The sequence below is a fragment of the Nomascus leucogenys genome, chromosome 12 (genome assembly GCF_006542625.1).
Source record: "Nomascus leucogenys isolate Asia chromosome 12, Asia_NLE_v1, whole genome shotgun sequence".
Taxonomy (NCBI): domain Eukaryota; kingdom Metazoa; phylum Chordata; class Mammalia; order Primates; family Hylobatidae; genus Nomascus; species Nomascus leucogenys.
In genome coordinates, this window is record NC_044392.1 from 92371402 (window position 1) to 92394911 (window position 23510).

General features: G+C 33.7%; 1 protein-coding gene across 1 annotated transcript in view; it reads right to left on the minus strand.

Moving 5' to 3' along the window:
* Positions 1–23510, minus strand: part of ADGRL2 (adhesion G protein-coupled receptor L2) — a 693508-nt gene that overhangs the window by 139851 nt on the left and 530147 nt on the right. Inside the window, exon 7 of the mRNA XM_030825138.1 lies at positions 16513–16685. Within this exon, the coding sequence (XP_030680998.1) occupies positions 16513–16585 (73 nt within the window). The 5' untranslated portion in view covers positions 16586–16685. The remainder of the gene's footprint in view (positions 1–16512; positions 16686–23510) is intronic.

Genomic DNA, 23510 nt, shown 5'->3' on the forward strand with positions numbered 1-23510 from the left:
TAAAACCTAATAAAATGTTCCAGTTTTCTTAAAAACACCAACCTCCACTTTTTTGCCCTCACCAGGATCTCTGGGCCAACAAACTACTGACAAGTAGCATTCTCAGGACATTAGGGGGTAAAACCCTTGAAAGCAATCATCTTTCTCACACAGATGGATATAGGTGTTTTCAGTGTTCTGTATGGCATCCTCTTGCCACATAAGCACCTGCAGTCTTACACTGTCCTGCTAGGTATTCCTAAAAACACCTGGGCAAGCTGTTTACTAAAAAAACTACACATTGGAAGAGATGAAGGATAATTAGCAAATAAAACTATTCCTGGCACTCTCTCGATTAGTGGAGAACCAAGTTCCAAGCCAGCACCTGGTGAAGGGAACTGCTAGATGTGATAATTCCAATTTACACATTCAGCACAACATTCTGTCTGCCTGTCAATTTGAAACAGTTTCCTATTCAGTGATAACAGATACCCCAAAAGAATGCAGTGTCAAAATGCTGACATGTATTTTTTATGCACCAACTAGACCCTCTCCTCTGGACCAGCTGCATCTGCCTCTTCGCTGTTGGAATGAACTGACAGTTCAGTTTGTTTTTCCACTATACCAAAAAAATGTTGATTTTTATAGGTTAAATTTAAAGTATCAGATCTTCATACAGATCAAATACCAATAAGATTTTTCTTAAGCACAATTAAAAAATAATTTAATAAAGCTAAAAAGTTCATTATGTTGCTGTATCTTTATTTACATAGTACAGTACTTCTCAGCTGTCAAAACCATGAAAGTATGTATTTCTAATAAACACAGAACTTACTAATTTTTTTTCTAAGTTGACAGAGAGGATGAGAACAGAAATAAGCTAGCGAGACACACAGCTAGAGACAGCATGGCACATCAGATATACATTTGCAAATGCTAAATAAAAAGGAAAATAAATTTTTACTCAAATCCATGGAGGTTCATATCCTCCAAGTGTTTTCACATTTTCATTTCATAATGATCATACTTTGAAGAAGTATTATAAAAGGACAATTAAGTCAATGTTGTATCAGGGGAGAATTTTCTTACTCTCTTCATTATTAAATGACAAACATAGCAACTATGCTTACAGAATACAGCTTTTTTAAAAAAATTTTTCCCACATACATATCAGATTAGATTCATAAATATCTCTTCCCAAAAGAAGCTATATCTTTCCATCTTTCTCTTACCGGGGGGTTACCTGGAAGGTTTTTCATTTGTTCTAAGGATGCAGCAACACTCCTCTTCTATTTGACTTATCAAACAGCAATACATTCTTTTCAGTTACTTTCACTGGTGCCAAACTTTTATTTTTAAAGTGGACTGACTTTCTAAAACAAATGTAAACCATTCAGGAATAAAGTTTGACAAAATAATGCTTTCATTTGAGAGATATCACTATTGTTTTAAAACGAGGTGGTAATGAACTATTAGATGTTAGGATTAGAAACTAGCACTTCTGAAACCTCAAATCCATGCTGAATATGTCAATGAAAAATTCTTAAGTTTACTGAGCGAGCATTTTAGTTACCAAGGACTTGAGGCTAGAATAGTTCATCATTGTACAGAATATAATAATTTTTTAATTCGCCATTCTAAGTCAGATGCTTTCCTCTTCAAAATTAATATACAAAAAAATCCTACAGTTGTACTGTGTATTTACCTCAATTTCTACTAAATATAGAATTTGCTATTTCTTTTTCTAAATTAGACACAGAGACAGAATGGTAAATCAGAAATTCATTTGCAAACGTACATAGAAAATAAGAAATTCTGACAGCCAGAATACATACACATACACATACACACACACACACAAATTTAAGTGGCATTTTATGACAATTTCCCCAAAAAAGCTATGAATTTTTATATATTACAAGTAAAGTAATTAAGAAAAAGAGCCAAAAGTCATTAAGAACCAAAAAAGTAACATATTTTCAGGTGTGATGTATAAATCTATATAAAGTATCATTATAATAAAATACATCATTACCCATTATGAAGATAAAATGTCCTCCTTATATTTAAGCTAAAATCACAGAGGATTTTCTAGTTACTAAAGAATTCACAAGACAAGATCACAAGAATTTTCAAAATGACTAGAGATATTCATTACTCATCATTTTTAACTGATGCCTTCATAATTACTTATATTCTAAAACATATTCTCAAACCATAAAAAGCAAATGGCAATATTAGCTGGGTTCATCAATGGATTTTAAGAAGGAAGTTCCATATTTAGGGAAGAGAAGCCAACGTTAGCTGACTTCAGTGTAGGTTATTACCATCCAAATAATTTAAACAACTATCAAAATCTCATAATAAGAATTAACTAGGGTTTGCTATAATTATTAAAATATGCTTAAAGTACACTTAGCTGTTAATCCTAAGGACTAAATTCCTGTAAGATACACACTATGCAGGCATGGACACTCCTTTGTTTTCGATATTCATAAACTAACCATATTGTTTTTGGGTGATCATTAGTGAAATCCCTGCCCCGTAAATTAAGTATATATTTAAAATGTTGCTTTGGTACTAAGTCTCTTTGAATGTGCTTCTCAATCATTTAAAATAGTTTTGAATGCCTAAGCACTATGAAAAATACAGAAATAAATAAAACACTGTGCTTAACTTCAATGAATTAGCTAAAACATATAAAGGAGGTGTAACAGATAACAACCGCAACAACAAAGCCTTACAGTTAAGAAGTACCTATAAAATTGCTCTGAACAATAAAAATGTATTTTCTTAGTCACATTAGTCACATTTCCAGTGTTCAATAACTACTTGTGGCTTACTGTATTGGACTGTGCTGCTATATAAATTCAGAGGATTCCTGTTTAGATTAGAAAAAGCCTCTTAAAGGTTACTAGCTTTCAAAAAGTATACTAAAGAACAAAAAGGAACTGAATAGATCAAAGAATGAATTTATTGGCATTGTTTTCAAGAAGCAGTTATATAGCTTGGTTTGTGCTATGGGAGGAAAACCTCACTTTGAAGTCAAAAAGGTGAGGTCTGTGAACTTTACACCATGCCTTTTGGATTTTGTTTCACTTAGTGAAAAAGAGGTCGTAGAATTGACTAGCTTAAAGGAAATAATGAAAATATCAAGTGTGAAAAGACAATGACTCACATGTTGTAGATATTCAAAAACTGAAAGAAGGGGTAAAAGATGAGGAGGGGGAGAAAGAAGACAACGAAGAGAACTTAAAGCAGTGCTAAGACAAGATATAGAACAGAGTTGCTGCCTCTTCACTCACTACAACAGACTGATATTAGACAGCTGTAAGACTCCAATGAAATGTTATGGTTAAGCCTCAAAATGATCTATGGATGCTGGCTAATGCTTTTTTTAATATTGTGCTCCAGCACCAGTAATTAAGTTTAAAGTAGCTTTCATTCTGGTAAAGGTGTTTAAAATTAATGTGGCTGTTTGTAGTGGGGAGGAGTATTTCGGCAGGACAAGTCAAACACTCAGTCTGTCCACTGACTATAGCACAGTGTCAACCACATCGTGTCCTTGTACTTCTTGGTATAAAGCATTTCAAATCCATAAATGAGCCTCTGATCTGTGTTCAACTGAAATGTATTCCAAAATACAGAATTAAATAGGTACTAGTCATTCACGTTATTTATATGTATTTCTCTTCTAAATCTATGTATTTAAAGCTGTCAAACTGTGTATCGAAGATTATAATGCAAATAAACATTACTTAGCAAGGTGTCCATCCACTGTGACAAATTTGTCCTCACCTTTAAAGTCTTACTCCTTTACCAGAACATGCAATCTTACGGCATTTTTATATGCTTATCAGTATTACAAGAAAGTCAATTGTCCTAAAAGACCAAAATACTATTTAAAATCAAACTTAGATTAATCTTTTTTGGACAAAATTACTAGAAACATTTGTTTGGACCTTGTCAGAAGGGTTTCAATTTTACATCATTATGTTTTAACTTGTCTAATCAGTTGAACAAAAGTACTTTATGTAAAATGATTCTTTTAGTTGCCTTAGCTACAAATCCCTGCAGGATACTATAATTGAAATCTACTCACGTAAGTTAGGAATAATTAGGGCCCCAAATTAAGCCAAACACAAAGTTAATTCAAATAGTCAGCTGCTGTCATTTAAATGGTTACAGGGTTTTATTGTTGCTTAACATTTCTGAATGCTTTTAAATATACTTTGTTCTTCTAGGCTGTATTTAGTATTTCAGTGCAAACAGAAATAGGATTAAGAAGCAAAGATTCACCAGCCTTTCAAACGGACTCACACCTATATCCAGTCTTTTGTCGCTGAAGGTTTTCCACTCAATCAGTGCTATCGGTCAATTAACAACACTGTGGAAAGAATGGAGTGACAGCTCTCAAAGGCAAGCTTTCTGGTAAATAAAGCAAGATCACACAATCTACAGTGAGTGCCATTAATGCAACAAAAGTAAGAGCTTTTGAAAGCTAACAGGGATGGTTTCTATTTGCTTAACTCTAAAACAAAGCAAAGGATTAAATGAGCTTCCTGTTGTAAGCAAACAAAAGGGAAAAGATAATGTCCAAAACACATACCTGAAGGAGGGGCCCAGGAGGAGCCTGCCTTTTAACTGTTTTAATGATGACTGATAATCTGTGTGGACTGATAACTAAACATAGTTAAGAGTCACAATTCTTGTTATAATTGTTACAGGTTTTCAGTGTTCTAACAGTTAATAGTTCTCAGCAATAGCTGGTAACTTCAAAGACAAATTGTGCTTTTTAAAAAATATATACTTATGGCTGTAAACTTTGGAAGATTATTTGAAAGTTGAAGTGTTAGCATGATTGGTCCTCCTGTATATACATAATTTTCACTAAAAAAGTAAATCTTAACATAGTTATTCATCTAAAATGGTAATAAACATTAAGAAAACTGCGACATAATTAGCTCTTTTGATAATTACCATTAAGTAATGCAATGTTAAGCAATATAAAGTATACTTTAAATATTCTTGAGTAACAGCCTGCTGAGATAGGAAAATATACTAATGATCTGAAGCTAAATATAAAGTTCTACAGCAATAAACCTGGACTGGCAGTTAAGTAGAGCTTGACAAAGGAACAATCTGCAGGCCTTCGTTTCTTCATCTGTAAAATGAAAAATTCTACACTGCTAATACCCAAGCTGTGATTCAAAGTCCAAAATTCTTTAATCCCACCAAAAAAAAAAATCAAAATAAAAACACTTCGACCTCTCAGGTATCTATATAGAACTCTCTATATTTAAAATTTGCTACTAACTTACTTTTGAGAGGTTTAAGAGCCTGAAGAGTCTAATAAACTTCATTAAGAAATAAATTCACTTTATAATTGGTATTATTGTAAAATTAAAACAAATCATATCAGTACCCTATATCTTTGCCTCTGAAAGAAAAGGGAAAAGGCGATTGTGTCCACTAAGGAGAAAATCTTTGATTATATACAATACTAAAAAGTGGAAAAATCACTAGATAACCTTAGGCAGATAAAATATATTTAGCCATTTTTAACGACCAGTTAACAATCAAGTACTTCCATCTTATACTCTTATGGTGCTAATAAGTCAAGGAATTAATACTCAGGCAAAAACAACAATTATTAGTTGATTAAATAAGTTGACTTTGAAAAATGAGTATAATAAAAATAAACTTTTTCTAAATAAGACAAACATACACTTTGCATTACATGACTTTATAGTGTTACTTTAAATAATAAAACATTTGTATTAAAATGCTGTTAAAAACACTGTTTCTGTGTATGACAGAATGAAAGTAGGACAGATCAATAGGGAACAGAGGGAAATATTAGGGAGAAAGGGTCAGGCTGCATTGTTACTCAGGGATTTTTCAAAGCAACTCACCAGATAAAAGGTCAATAGAAAGCATATAAAATAGGATTAGAAGTGCAACAAAATATAAAAATGTTCAGTAAACTTTCAAGGTAGCTTAGTTCCTTTTTTAATAAAACAAGTTATACAATGAAAGTGATGTTATTTCTATATTTCAACTATGGTTGTTTGGGTTTAAAACAAACCTCGATTTTTAAGAGCGGAAGTCACTGTCATGTAAAATCTCATTTTCTAGACTAAACATTTTAATAACCAAAACTCCCTAATAAAGACATTCTCTTACAGACCAGCAACCTCAGCATCACCTGGGCGCTTATTAGAAACGCAGACTCAGAAGGTCCACCCAGATGACTGAAGCAAGAATCTACATTTCAACAAGATCCCTGAGTGATTGATATGCACATTAACTTTTGAGGGGCACTATTCTAGATAAATAAGATGTTTAAAGCCCAGCATGACCTCCTCCGTCATCTTTCTTCTGTGGCTGTACACATCTCTTCCTGAATCTTTCCTCTCTCTGGGTCCTAATACACATTCTTTACTTCCCTGAATGAGCCTTCCTACCAGTGCAATGGGTTCCATTTCCCTTCCTTCCAACTGGAGAAATGTTCAGGTATTCAACATATCTACCAAAAGCAACCAAACAAGAAAACTGTAAAAAAAAAAAAAAAAAAAAAAAAAAAGAAAAACACTTTCCTTAAACAAGGAAATAAACTTAACCTACAGCACCTGTCTCCTTCACTTTACTTACCAACTTTTTAAAAAGCCTGTCAACATCGCCTCATCACAGCATTGTACCATATAAAAGTGGCCTCTTAAAATCCAACAGGTTTTCTATTGTAATGTGTAACTAAAATAAGGAAGTCTCTGACTTGTATTAACCTACTATATTGCCTCTAACCAAAGCCTGAACTTCATATAGGCATATCTACCACCTGGCTTAGATTTTAGTACTACAAAGAGAAAAAGAAGAATCAGTAAGGTAAAAGAGAACTAATTAATGATTAACACACACAAACACACAACAATTAGATACAAAGAGATGGGTACAGGAATAGTAAGACGCACCCTGTAAATATGCAACAAAATAAGAATTTTACTTGGATCCTTTTTTTTAGATTAAATCCCTGTGCAAAACTTAACCAGGCTTCATATGAATCCCTTCTTTTTTTTCCAGGAAATTCTTTATGTTTCTTGAAACTCCAAAATTCCTAAAATGCAGAACTTCATCTTCATGGTGGGATATTTTAATCTATCTCTACAGTCATGCTTTTGCTTCTCTCGGCTGTTTAACAACAACATAAAAACTCTTAAAAATAAACTTTATTAAATACATGGGATACAGAAATGATTTAAGTAGAGAAGAACACTGATACATTACTGGATTCAGAACAGTGACATTTTCATTCACAATTCAATCTGTGTAGATATAAACAGTGTTTATTTCTATTCTTTTTCTTTTTTGTTTTTTCAACTATCATCCATCATCCATTTTTAATTCAACTTCAACTACCGTGTTGGTTAAAATTTAATTCTTACCAGTTGGTTTAATGTTAGTTCACTTGATTTTAAATTAAATGATCAAAGACCTTAGATTTCACCTTATAAAAACGTTAATTCCTGATGGATTCAAAATTTAAATAAAAATATTCAAGAGCTACAGGGAAATGTAAGTGAATAAATATTTAACTGAGATCAAGATATACATTTTTAAGCATAAAATAATGGAAGATCTCACAAAAGAAAATAGCTACATAACAGAAAGGAAAGAAGGAGTGCAATAATGCAAATGTAACAGTATCTCGACAATTGTTAAACCTGCGATTAGTGTTATACTACAAATTTCTCTCTTCTATTTGAAGTTTTCATTAAAAATTTTAAACAGTGTAAATTAAACTAAAAGGCAAACAAATAGGTTTTTATAATAAAAATGAAAAAAGGGGATTATCAATAAATTGTAAAAAAAAAAAATCAGAAAAGTATTAGCAATACAAACAGAAAAGCTGGCAAAAGCAGTGAACAAAAAGTTCATATCAAAATGACAACTGACCAATAAATAAATCTACAAAAAATGTTTTTGTCCTCAGAAGTATCCCCCAAATTACAAATTTAATTCATAATCAGATACCCTTTTTTACAAATCAAAGTGTTAATTCTTTTTAAAATTTAAAAGCATTGCTGGTAAAGTGCATGGATTTATATACTGGTCATCAATGTGTGCACATAGGTTTAACCCTTCAAAAAAGCCAATTTGAAAGATGTCTATATCTCCAGTACAATTATCAGAATTATAGAATTCTAGCCTCAGGAAATAACCAGTTGTGAAGGAAAAATAATTATATAGATATGTATTTTACTTGAAAGAAATTAAGTACAAATGGCTGGCAAGTAGAAAAGGAGGATTAAATAATTGGTATTAAATTTGTATAATTAAATAAATTACTACGCATCTGATAACGTTCATAATCTAAATATATAATGGCATAGTAATACTGTTTCTGATAATTAAAAGTGAAAATATGAATAAGAGTATATGTAGATGAATAACCTAATTTTGTATTTATACATAATTTGGCTTTATCCATATGAAGTATGGGTATACGTGGAAAAACAGAAAAGAAATGTGCTGCGGCATAAGAAAGTCACAGAATTATGAACCTTCTAAAAGTTTTATCTTAATTTTTTAATTTTCTCTTTTCTCATGAAGATATATACATTCAAAATCAGAAGAAAAAAACCCTGTTAAGAAAAATAAGCCCTCAAAGCAAGAATTATGGCAGACATAAAAGTCAAACTCAGGAAGAGTCCCATGCTGACAAGAAGAGATTATAAATGTTGTTTCTGCTTCCTGAAGTGCTGATACGTATTCCCTTCTCAGCTTTACATTTTAGCCAAGAGATCCCAAGGCTAGGACTAGGTATTCTCCTGGAATCACTTCTGTCAAGTTGACAAAAGGAGTTCAGGAACAGGGTTGAAAGATGCCATGAGATATTCACTAATCCAAATTGATGTCTAATCTGTGTAGCCTGCATGGCTGTCATATGTCATTCTTTGTCTTGCAGAGGAGGGGAAAAGAAAATAAAGAGTACCATGGGGTATCAAGCATATGTTTTAGTAAGACACTCCCTTAGTAATATGGCAGATAAATCAGTTTTTTGAGACACAGCACGTTCTACAAAAGTCTTTAGATGTGTTCTTCAGATGTGTTCAATCACTTATCTTATTCTCTAATATCACAAGCTATAGTATATTAAAAAATTAAAAAGTGTATTAATTCAAAAAATGAAGAGCTTCATCAATGCTGAAATTAATGAGTAATGAGAAATTAACAGAATTACAGTTCCACAAAATTAAGGTGCCTTATATGCCTCCTGTGCTTTTAATTAAACTACCTGTAATACACTATTGGTTCTTTCAAACTATAAAAATAACTGTGTAAATGCCTAATATGCATGTAAAATCAGTATTTCTATAATTTACTCTAGTATGCACAAGCTAATAACCTTTTTACTTTTAGCAAATTATTATTTAAAAACAAATTTATTTACTAAATATTTGATATGGTCTTTTCTGTCAGAAAGTGGAGGTTTACAGAAATTAAACAGCCACGCAATATAACGTTTTTGAGGTCTGCTGGGTGACTGTTGTGAATGACATACACATTTGCAATACTTTTTCCGCCAACAATAGACCTATTGGTGAATCAACAAAGATTGTGGATAAACAAACTTTTTCCACAAATGAAAAAGAGGCAAAAGAGGATGGAATCAAGAAGAAAGCATGAGGAAAAGTGGGAAGAAGAAAAAAATCGACAATCAAGCACTTGAACTTTATCTTCATTTATGAAACATGGCATATTCTGACACTAAACATTGGTATATAAGATGACCAAAGTATAATTCAAATTAACTTCTGAAAAGATGCCGGTGTATCCGATTAAGCTTAATTTTATTTTCGGCAACTTTGAGTCACATTTGGAACATATTTACCTTCATCTTGAATGCTGATGGTAATACTACAATAATTTGATTTTTGCAAGAGAAGAAAACAACATCATATAATTTGTAAAGGCATTAAGATTTATATTTTTAAGACTGAATTATCGCTACCTATGGAGAAGAAAGCTGCTGCAATCAAATTACAATATACTGATGAAACAAAATAAAGAATATCTAAAGTGTCCTAAAAGCAATGCAGTTAAGTATTTTCTTAAATAAAATCATTTTTTTGGCCGGGCACGGTGGTTCACGCCTGTAATCCCAGCACTCTGGGAGGCCAAAGCAAGTAAATCACGAGGTCAAGAGTTCGAGACCAGCCTGACCAACATGGTGAAACCCCGTGTCTACTAAAAATACAAAAATTAGCCAGGCGTGGTGGTGGGTGCCTGTAGTCCCAGTTACTTGGGAGGCTGAGGCAGGAGAATCGTTTGAACCCAGGAGGCCAAGGCTGCAGTGAGCTGAGACTGCGCCACTACACTCCAGCCTGAGCAACACAGCAAGACACTGTCTCAAAAAATAATAATAGTAATTTTTTAAAAATTCATTGCTTTAGATGGGTGTTAATTTACATAATTTGTGAATTTAAAAAATAAAGTTACAGTTGCTATGCAGCGGGCACAGATACACAATTCCTATTAATTTAATGGGAGTTGTGACTCCCATTAGGTTTACAGCCAAATCCCCAAGTACCTTGCTGAAAACTGACCTCCTGGACTTCAACTAATCAAATATACTGAAATGAACAAAAGTAGTCAATTTTGTTAGATTGGGAAATCTGAAGTCCCCACAGTAAGTCAATTCAGTGTTATCATAGCATTGGCCATGTAGTTATTCTCAACAAGAAAAGAACTAGGATATTAGAGTGAAAGAGACAAATTGAAACAAGAGTTTTAAGAGCTCTACTAAACAGAGCATTTATCCCTAAGAGGAAAAATATGTTTTTTTCCAATTTGGTGTAAATTTTTCAAAATTTTTTTCTGAGTATACTGTTGAAAAGAGCAAAAAAGGCCGGGCGCGGTGGCTCACCCATGTAATCCCAGTCCTTTGGGAGGCCAAGGTGGGTGGATCACAAAGTCAAGAGTTAGAGACCAGCCTGGCCAATATGGTGAAACCCCATCTCTACTAAAAATACAAAAGTTAGCCAGGCGTGGTGGCAGGTGCCTGTAATCCCAGCTACTTGGGAGGCTGAGGCAGGAGAATCCCTTGAACCCGGGAGGCAGAGGTTTCAGTGAGCCGAGACCATCCCATTGCACTCCGGCCTGGGAGACAGAGCAAGACTTCATTTAAAAAAAAAAAAAAAAACACAAAAAGAAAAAAAAATCCTTTTCTGAAGACTAAAATTATTCCCAAGAAGCCTAATCAGGGGAATAAAGAACAATCTGCAAAGAAACAGACACTAACTCCCAAGAAACAACTGGTTACTAACTTCCGAATCATGATCAATCATCTCATCATTTTTTCCAAAAATACTTTTGAAAAAGTTGTACCATGTCTACACCCATGCACTCCTACCCTCACCCCAACCACCCCTAAGCACATACAACACGCAGTTGCTCTTACAGTGTGATGCTGAGCAGCACCATCAGCATCACCCTGCAATTTGTCAGCAATGTTAACTAATGCTTGGGCCCCACTGCAGACCTTCCAGGTGATTCTGCTGTATCATCACTTCCAGCTACAAGAATTTCCTAACATACATGCAACCATCCAACTATCGCTCATCCCAATGCCTCTGTGAATATCATCATTATGGCACTTATCGCACTCTTATTACAACTGCTCATTGTCTTTTCCTTTACTATACAGACTACGAACCTCTTCAAAGATTTATTCTATTTATGTGACAGCTATGGATTGAGTGCTTACTATAAGCCAGGCATTGTTCAGGCACTTGAAGACATCAATGAACAACAAAATACCCCTGCCCTTGTAAAACTAGCATACTGCATGTTGTGTGTGTGCGCGAGTGTATGTGAGTGCACATATATACACAAGTATGTGTATATATGTACAGATTTTGTTATATGCGTGTATAAATCAAAGAATGAAAGAAAAAAGGAGGAATGAATATGGTAGTCTGAATTATATTAATCTTTCTTAAATTTAACCTTGGAGAATAAAGTTACTAATCATTCCACCAAATTCAGACCATTCTGAAGGAAATACCCATATGCCAGAAACGGTTTTCACTATTTCATATTTAACCCCTAAATCTGCCTTTTTTTCTTCTACCCAAATAGTGAAAAGACCCTACAGACACATACTTTTTAGAGAGATAACATTAACTCAAGTCATTATAAAATGTACTTAGGGAACTTAAAAGTACAGTAAAAACTGGCAAGAAACTATTTCTACAACTGTCATATTTTCTTGATTTATATAAAATAAATACATAAAGCTGTTTCTGACATGTCTAACATTTATACCTGGCGTAACATTTTTCTTTGAAATAAGGATAAGCAACAATGTAATTTGAGGTAATTAAGTAAAATTTTGACTAATAAAATCTAATTACATATTCACTGCATAAAGAATTCAACCTGAAATCTGTTTACTGATTTTGCTGAAGAAGTACTATTATTTGTAACTTATCACTTGAGCAAGCCTTCATGTGTCTAACTTATGCTTGCCAAGGCTCCATTATATAGCATAATTTAATTCTCTAGGACACAAAAATTCAATTTATTTTCTACTTACTGATACATGATTCCACAGTGGGTACTATGCTTATAAAAACTGGCCAAAAGAATCAAAGCATACCAGTCTCTCAACAAAACTGACTTTTCAAGAATCTGAGATTAGTTCTCTAGAAATAAAATCAATTATAAGAAAAATTTACAAAATATTTTGCAAGTTTGGTCTGTATAAAATCATTTTTATTTGGAAATTCTAAATATAATTTTCCCCAAAATACGTTGTAGGAAAGGCTTAGAGAATATGTAAAATATTAATCCTATTTTACAGAAACAGGTAAATTTTAATGAGTAAGACTTGATTCTTACACACACAGGTAAATTTTAATGGGTAAGACTTGATTCAAAATAGAGATAGGTAGATATAACAATTAAACCTTTGTATAATTAGCTTTTGCCATGTTCAAACTTTAAAAATGCTTAGTGATTTGCCCTTTTATGTGTACACAAAATATGACATTTATAAAGTTTGCCTGAACACAGAGTAAGTCCTCATGAATTTGGAAATGTATGTCTCATTACGTACCGACGTAAAGCAAATCCAAAATTATGTGAAGCCTTTAAAATCGTGTACCAAGGTAAAATACAACTGTAACATGAGGGAAAAAAAAGATCTAAAAAGAAAGGCATAACCCATGGCTATTCTATGATATACACGCTTGTTTTTTAAACAAAATCTTAATTAGTTGCCATTACTTAAAAATCCTAATGTTTGATTTCTACTGAAAGTCAGAAGACTGGAAAAACCAAGCTAAATACTGGAACGGTAATGACAGGTCCTCTGACAAGCACTTTCTTGTCTAACCTCAAGTCGAATGTCCTCAAGGCACCAACAGGTATTTAAGGTTTCAATCCCTGCACAAGACCATGAGCTTCTCAAGAGTAAGAATCGTGCCTTCATGCATGGTTACAGCAGCCACGATTGCAAAATCGTGGAACCAACCCAAATGCCCCTCAATCAACGAGTGGATAAAGGAACTGTGATATATGTGTGTGTGTGTGTGTGTGTGTGTATTTATATATATAAATAGACATAATATATATCATATATATGATATATATAATATATATAATATATTATATATAATATAATATATATAATATATAATATATATTTAGATATTATATTATATATTATATAATATAATATATATTTACATATATTATATTATATATTTATATAATATATAATATAATATATATTATATAAAAATAAATATATATCTATAAAATACATATATATATTATGGAATACTACTCAGCCATAAAAAGGAATGAATTAACAGCATTTGCAGTGACCTGGATGAGACTGGAGACTATTATTCTAAGTGAAATAACTGAGGAATGGAAAACCAAACATCCCATGTTCTCACTGATATGTAGGAGCTAAGCTATGAGGACACAAAGACATAAGAATAATACAATGGACTTTGGGGACTTGAGGGGAAGAGTGGGAGCGGAGCGAGGGATAAAAGACAATATATATGGTGCAGTGTATACTGCTCAGGTGATGGGTGTACCAGGATCTCAAAAATCACCACTAAAGAACTTACTCATGTAATCAAATACCACCTGTGCCCCAATAACTTACAGGAAAATAAAAAATAAAATAAACAAAAAAAGAACCGTGCCTTATGCATTATTTTTCCTTGTGTATTTTTGAATCCTAAGCATGCAGCTCAATTTAATCACTAAATAAACGAGGAAAAAGAGAAGAAACCACTCAGGAAAACTTATCTGAGTTTACCTGCAAGAACCTAGAAGCTGGTATAAAAAGAAGTATAAAAAGAACTAAACTGTGTAAGATGTTAAAAGGTTACAATCATGTAAGGGCCCAAAAGAAACTCAATGGCTGAATGGTTTAATTCATATCTGCCTTCCTATGCCTTCTTACCTAACGTTGATTGGCTTTCTCTATAGATGTTCACAGAGCATTATCTGCTTTCTGGCAATAAAGGACTATCATGTCATGTAAGACTTTCTAAGAGAAACCCATGCAATACTAGATCAATGTTCTAACAGTGTGTATTAACTCTGTATACTCTTACAATTAGCAGTTAGCAGTATGGGTTCGTCCCAGGTTCTTTTTACCCGTAGGAGGGAAGTGCTTCAGAAGCAATACCCCCTGGCCTGATGAGCCAAAAATGAAATTTCTCCTAACAGCAGATATGAATGCTGACCTGATAGATGACACTGAAAATAAAGCTGCAGTATCTCATGAAAAAGGTCTCTGTTTGCTAGCCCCCCCACTGAGATGAGCTACTGTGCAAGCAAAGTGATCTCTAACTTGATTAGAAATTTTTTCATTAGGTGGACTAATGAGCCATTGGTCCACACCTGGAATCTTTTTTAAATGTATAAAAACATTCCAACCTAACAGCAGGAATTCAGTTAGGTTTTTTCCCCCAAAAACGAGATATAAAATCATCAGACTACACACAAGATTTTCACAACAATCCAAGCCAGAAATCTATATTATTAAACACAATTCCTGTTCACTGTTGATCATGATAGTATTATTCATTCACACAGATTACATATGATGTTAGATATGATGCAACTTAAATTCTAAAGCAAAGAGCAATGTCATCTGAAAATAAAATATTAACCCAAAGATTGTAACTTCCAAGTGTGATTAAATCCAGGTGAACACTATTTACTTTCTGAATACAGAAACTCTTATTTTAAGTATTTCTAAATTTGTTACTTATTTAAATTACATTATATCAATATATTGAATGTAGGGGACTGGAGGGACAAGGAGAACATGATAAAATATAACTTTGGAACAAGCAATTCAAGTAAAATTCTTTCAGCAAAATTAAAACTTTAACATTTTGAAGCTTATTACAAAGACAATGGAATAATAGACTTCTATTAGTTGACAGTATGCCCCTTCTCCACCTATAATTTTAATAATAGGTATAAGTGAGATCACTTAAAAGTACATATAAAATCAATTTTTTAATTCTTAAACATTTTTTCAAGAATATTTAATTGGAATTTTTTTAAATCCATTACAATTTATATGCATTTCTCAGAGATTTTATACCCTTCACGAACTTTACAAGATTAATACATTTTCATGCCAATAACTGCCACTATCAACTAGCTATAAAATTTATACATCTTAGCTGCATATTACCTTCTAGCCTGCTCTAAAAAACACCTGCATGTGTGTTGTTTCCATATGGAAATAATATTTAAGACTAAGAAAACAATGGATCCCAGAAATCTATATAGTTAATAAATGATGGTTCCAATTATTTCATTAGGCTTCAAAAGTATATTTATTTCTTTAAAAATCAGGTCTGTCTTGAAAAATACACTCATCACTATTCCTAGATTTAAAAAATGTTTAATGCAATAGTGCTGAAGAAAAATTCCACATCTATTTTTAAGTACAAAGAGTTATTATATTTCTGCAAATTTAACATTACAAAGAATATACATATACACACACATATATAGCTAAAGATAAAAACAACATAAAAAGATGAACTATTATTAAAATGTAAGTTTTCATAAAAGACTAAATATTTTAACTTAGGAGTTTTAGAATTATGCACACACTCAAGCAAATGTAACTAAAGATGAAAGTTTCCACAAAATACTTTCCATTTTACTAAAATAAACGTAGTGAATAAATGTAAAACGTATACCAAAACAGAGCTTTCATTTAGTTCCCTCGGGATTATTTAGAATGATTATATTTCATAAATGCACGTAAAATATAAATTCACATATCTAGCACTTTCTATATCATATCTGTGTTATCAAAAGAACTCAACCACCTAATAAACAACTCAATATTTAGGAAATCATTTTAACACCTATTTTTAAAATAATAAACAAATATTCTAGGTACTTCCATATTAAGAAGATTGTATAGTTCAAGTTCTCCTGGATTTAAAAAACAAAATGTAAACTGGATCTTACCTTCTGAATTCGGTAAGAAGCTGATTACAATGATAAACCACAGACTTCGCATTCTGCAACCAGAAGACACCATTATTGATCCCTTTAAATATTTTCTTTGTATTCCTTAATGAATCTAGTTAAAAATGCCCAGCTTCATCAAAACCATCAGTCTGCATCATTGATCTTCATATCTGAAAAGCAAACAAATCCATCACTTACTCTATGGTCTTTCTACATAACAAAAAAATGCAGAAATGACAATGCTCTCTCTCCGTTCCTCTCTCTCTCTCCTGAATATAAAATATATTTTGATTCTATGTCCACTATGGAAGCTGCTCCTATACACTGGATATCTGAATCTTACATTCTGAAAACAGTCAAAAGCCCAAAAAGGTTGACTGCCTTTTTGACAGTCAAATTGCCAAAATTTGTACATGGCAAAATAATGCCATATACAAAGGGATTCTGAAAACGCCACATTACTAATCACCAAATCAAACTTATTTCCCTGACTGCTAGGTATTCATAGCCCCTATGGATCCAGTTCTCCAAGCTGGAGAGTGTACAAAAACTTCAGGAATATGACTTAGTATTTCTCGGCTTCTAGGATCACATGAGACCAGGTCATTTGCTGGGTTCTGCCCAAATGTTTTACTTCTTTCTGAGGTCATGTGAGGAATCACAGCAAACGTTAGCCTTACAATGCACATAAAATGAAGGCATTTCCCAAATATATCCGGCCTCCTCATTTAGCCTCTGAGGGAAAGGAAATTACAAACTTTTCTTTTAAAGGAACATCTTACAGTTTCTTCATGTTCGTTTCCTATTATTTTATTCTAAATAATACTCTTACACCAAGTTTTCTCCAGTCATCCTTAACTTGCTGCAACTAAAGAGTTTTACAAAGTGCAGCAGTGAGGGAACTCTTCCCTCCCTTTCTGAGGTTGCATATATAACTCAGTAAAACACGCGGTGGCTCACGCCTGTAATCCCAGCACTTTGGGAGGCCGAGGTGGGCGGATCACGAGGTCAGGAGATCGAGACCATCCTGGCTAACACGGTGAAACCCGGTCTCTACCAAAAATACAAAAAATTAGCCGGGCGTGGTGGCGGCACCTGTAGTCCCAGCTATTTGGGAGGCTGAGGCAGGAGAATGGCGTGAATCCGGGAGGCGGAGCTTGCAGTGAGCCGAGATTGTGCCACTGCACTCCAGCCTGGGTGACAGAGCAAGACTCCGTCTCAAAAAAAAAAACTCATTACATCATTTCGACGCTGTCACTAAACCATAGAGAAAATTTAGCAAACAAAATTTTCCTGTTAACTTTTGACTCCTTGCACCTTATCTGACCTACTGTGCACTTACTACATGCTTCATGTAGCGTATCACACGGGATGCTATTAGCAGTACACTACATTCTAGTATCAGTTCATTATAATGTAATCTGAATGGAAAAGCAGGCAGATGTTAAATGGTTTGAAACACTTATTACCTATAAAGGTACTATCTTGCTTTATTAAGAACACAACAAAAATAATGTATGAAATTAATCTGAAATCATTCAGGCCCATAGTTTCAAAGATGTAAATGCTTCCCTAAGGATCCTTCTATGACCCAGAATTGGCCCAAGTTTTAGCTCTCTCTGAAAGCACTGAAGACATCAGTATTACGCCATTTAAGAACACCTCAGATGCTTTTCTGTCCAAAGAAACAAAGGAAAATGCAAACTTCCTCAAAAAGAAGAATGATGTATCCAAAATTAATCGATGGAGACACATGGCACACATCCCTGCAAAACTAGCTGGCTGGCTCTGTACATTTTTCACTCTGAGCTCCCATAGACTAATCAAAAGTAACCAAAACCAAAAGTGAACCTGCAGTTTACAACTGCTGTACCAATGTGCCTGCCTTAAAACTGAAAATTATTCTATATAAAACATTTTAAAAAGTCAGATAATCTCATGGCTTGTCACATTCAAAAGGCCATCAATGAACAATTTCTTATATCCTTACAGTCTGTTTGATGATCTGATCAAGCAATCAGAATAATTTAAACGCATAGATGAAGTGCTGCAAGTAAAATTAAGTCAGCCTTTGGACCACTCCAGATTCCAAGCAAAGAATTTTTACTGTCCAAGTTTTCATTGTTTAATTTGAATGAGCTAGTGCCTACAGGCAGCTTGCCCACATGCTCAACTTTTGCACACATTTCCACTTTCTTAAAGTGATCCAAGATCAGTCTGTCTTCAGTCATCCACTATTCAAAAGAGCCCTTGTTTGTGGGAAGGAGGAGGAAGGAAGAAATCAGGGACTGATGACTGCCTTGTAGGAAACAGCTGCCGAGATAGGAAAACCTCTGTTGGTGAAGGGAAAAAGGAGGAGGAAACCACACAATCAAGACCTCTATTGTGGTCTTTGGCCAGGAAAGAATACCCTAAGAAAAATTTTATATACTAAAAATTCAGTGTATTCTGAAGGTTTGAGAATGTGAAACACAATTTTAAAAGTACGTATCATTCAATTATGAGACAGTGTAAGTGGTTGTTTCTGACAAATGGAAACAGGTTCTAAAATGTATAAAATCATGGCTTCTTTTATGAAAATAAAGCTTAAGTCAATCTGCCTGTGTAATGAATAAGTTAAAAAAAAAATCAAATTTATTTTTATCATTCTACAACCTGTGCCCAATCACTTTTACATCAAATAAAATTATTTCCAAAACCTCAAGCTTTAAGTGAAATTTGGAAACTAAATCAAAAGATTTTACTGCTGTGACCCAAGTTTTAAACAACCTTCCATTAAACAAATGTTAATGAAAGTTGAAATACCTAACTAACCACAATCAGCTAAGAATAGAACGAATAATCAAATATCATGACACTAATCCCAAGAAGGCATTCCTTCTACATCATATTGGAGCCAAACCACTGGCATAGATAACAGCTAACATTTGTCCTTCAAATTCTGTAACTGCAAAAAGCTCAATAACAGCATTTCACAAAGCAAAACAAAAACAAGTAACAAAACCAGAAAAGGTCTATTAAATTTCCTTTCAACAAACAGAAAAGATTACTTCAAATGATTCCCACATTAATAACTTTCTTTTGATTTTTAGAAAACCTTCTTCCAAGAACATCAAAGAGCTTAGGATGAAGTGGGGGAGGAACTGGGAGAGTAGAGGTGTAGTGCATGGTGAAGCTCCTGGTAATGCTTGCTACGTAATAGTTCATTTCTTAGTAAAACAAGATACCACAGATTTCTACTTAAACTATAAATTACTATGACTTTCAAAAATCCAAACCACTTCTAACGTACAACCTACTCCCATCTCTGCTTTTTCCTTATTCTTCAAATAAGATTCAAACAATTTTATCCTAATCTTGTTCCTATAAACCACAAACCATTGTCTACCAAACCTCTGTCATTTTTTTTGATCTAAGTATGCTATTACTCTGCCATGTAAAAAGTCAATTAATGCGTCATTACTACCAAACCTTCCAAAGCTGAGCAGTGACTTCCAGGAATATGCTTCAGCTGTGTATATCCCAACAGCCCTCAACATTTTACACACGTGCAATGTACAGTGAGCTGTAGTCTTTCAGACAGTAACCTGCTTCCATTTATTAGCTGCATTAAATATCCCATGCCTAAAATTGTCAGCAAAATTACTTAAAAGGACAACACCGCTAATTTTAAGTCACATATTTATATTACATTACCAGGAAATCACATCTAGCCTTATTATGTGATGAGGCTTATTTAACAAATATAGAAAAAATAAAATGTTTATTAATAAGCATCATTGAAAGAGAGTATAACAAGTTTCAAATTAATAAGGGCAAAAGAAAATCAAACTACAATTTTCTAAAACTGCTTAACTAATGTTGATATTCTACTAGGAGCAAAGCCACCATGAGGAGTTCTATCTAAAGCTTTATTTTTGCTTTCTACTCATGGACAGTGAACTACTGCGAACACTGGATATTAAGCCCAAAACAATTATAAGCATGAAGAGAACAGGAAAAGAAAAGAGCCAGCTAAGCATGAGAACTACCAAAGTCACCCATCCTTGTTATTATGCACTAATGCTGTGTAAAATGAAACATTAATGTTTTAGGTAAGCCTAAATTCTACGTACTAAATATATGTCAACTCTAAATGAAAACTGAAGTTAGCTTTACAAAATCAGTCTCGGATCTTATTTGCATCATAAAATTATAATCATTATGCGACAGAATTTACTAACAAAAGCCGCTTTTCTGTATTTTACCAAAACAAACACAAAAAAGGATGACACTAACCCAACTCTGCCTTTTCATTTTCTATGCAAAGGCTTAGAAAATAAAAAAATAAATTACAGTTTTATTTCACTTTAGCTGAACCTGAATCAGGTTATTCACTTTTCAGAAATATTTTATGTGTAATCTTTACAGACTAGATTTCCCCTTCTTAACATCAGAGAACACATCATTACTCCTGGGAGTTTTCCTTCAGTAAGTCAGCTAAGCAAACCCTTGCTATCCCTAATCAGAAAGGCTTTCTTAGAAACTTCAGACATTCAGCATTCTTCGGGCTTTGAGTTTATTTTCTTTTCTTCACATGGATAGGGCTGGGGCTGGCAATGCTCACAGAGATTTTAAAACCACGTGGCCAACCACTAGTCACCACCCTCTTTCTTCATCTTCTTTCTGCAGGCACTGCTATCAAGTCTAGAGGACATTAATTAAACTATTTATACAAAAGTCCCCTTAATATTCATCATTGGTCTTACCCTTTACTAAAATTTCTTCGTTTCGCAGACAGAGTAGACACTCAGGAAATATTTCTAGTCATGGTACTTGTAATTCAATTCAAAAAAATTGCATGAGGACTCTAGACTATTAGAAAGTTCAGGCCGGGCACGGTGGCTCACTCCTGTAATCCCAGCACTTTGGGAGGCCAAGGCGGGCAGATCACGAGGTCAGGAGTTCGAGACCAGCCTGACCAACATGGTGAAACCCCGTCTCTACTAAAAATACACAAAAAATTAGCTGGGCATGGTGGTGTGTGCCTGTAATCCCAGCTACACAGGAGGCTGAGGAAGGAGAATTGCTTGAACCCAAGAGGTGGAGGTTGCAGTGGGCCGAGATTGTGCCACTGCACTCCAGCCTGGGTGACACAGTGAGACTCCATATCAAAAAGAAGAAAAAAGAAAGTTTGGAAGAAATACAATGTCTTAAAATTGGAGAGGACTGCCATTTAAAAATAACTTTTTCTTTACCTCAAATTGGGAAAAAGCTAACTTCTGTGTTGTCTGAAATACTGTATCAGATACATATCACTAATCCTTACCAAAAAAGCAGGATAAGTATTATAAAGGTTAGAAATCTGAGGCTCAGAGAGGTAAAATAACTCAACCGAAATTACTCAGCTAATAAGTTGCAGAGCTTAGATCCCAATCAAGGCTAACTAGAAAGCCATTCTTTCCACTATTCACCAAATTATTCCTTCAACAAATATTTACTGAGCACCTATTACATATGTTGTGTACTGAGGAAAAAAAGAAACAAAATTTCTCATCCACAGGGAGATTACACTGTACTTTAAAAATAACTCGTCCTAATAAAAAGCTGTAACTGCCTTCCACGCAGTTAGGCTCCCAAAAAAATTACAGCTAAACTAGATAGATAACAGTGTGCTTACTCTTTCATGTAATTTTCCCAACAACCTTAAGAAAGATATATTACCTCCATTTTATCTTAAAAGCAGAAAGCTTAACCTACACAAGGAAAGTAAGCAAGCAGAAGGGCTGAGAAATAAGCCCATGTTCTAAAATCACTACTGTCACTAATTACGTAGACCGGATAAACTTATTTTACTATCTTTTCCTTTAGAATAAAAAAATGAATACGGAACAAAATCATCTTGAGATATGAAAGTGAGGAAATACCAAAAGAATAGTGAGTTGATTTTTAAAATGTTTACATGAGCAAAACATCCCTTAGGTAATAATAGCTAAATATTAACTTAATTTTTACTATTTCCAGATGAGCTATCTTAATTTATTCATTTATATTACTAAAGTGCCTAAATTATATAAGTTAACTAATTACTCTACACTGATAAATTTTATCAACGAAACTACCAGAGAAGTTGTTCATAGTAAGTCAAAGAATAAATATATAAATATTTCCTCCAATATAACTAGCAATGCATCTTTAACAGTCATGGAACAAATGTTTTAATATTAACATCTACAAGATTATGGACTAATCATCATTCAGGTAAGTATAACAGAAAAAACTCAACGTGGCTCACTCATAAGATGCAATCTTATGTTTGGCTCACTGCACTGGATCCTTTGTTCATAAATCACCGTGACTAGCCATTCCCTGAATCAATTTTCAAATTCTCTCTTGGTCTATATATACAACCACTAAATGAAATAATAATGACCCAGGATCTGTCACATATTAGATCATCAGTATCACCATCAGAGGTTTCTTAGAGGTAATGAGGTAATCTGAGTAAAATACATCAAATGATCTTAAAAACAAACATGAAAAATTGGCTGGGCGAGGTGGCTCACGCCTGTAATCCCAGCACTTTGGGAGGCAGAGGCAGGTGGATCACCTGAGGTCAGGAGTTCGAGACCAGCCTGGCCAATGTGGCGAAACCCCATCTCTACTAAAATACAAAAATTTGCCAGGCGTGGTGGCGGGCACCTGTAATCCCAGCTACTCAGGAGGCTGAAGCAGGAGAATCGCTTGAACCCGGAAAATGGAGGTTGCAGTGAGCAGAGATCAGGCCACTGCACTCCAGCCCGGGAGACAGAGCAAGACTCCATCTCGAAAAAAAAAAAAAAAAATATATATATATATATATAAATATATATATGAAAAATTAACTATAAAGAATACACAGTAAGAAGCTGAAGAAAGTTTTGTGAGGTGCTATAGCACACTGCCTTTTTAATTAATAAATGATACAATTCATTTGCAAACTATGTCAATATAGTATTATCTAAACTTACATTTCT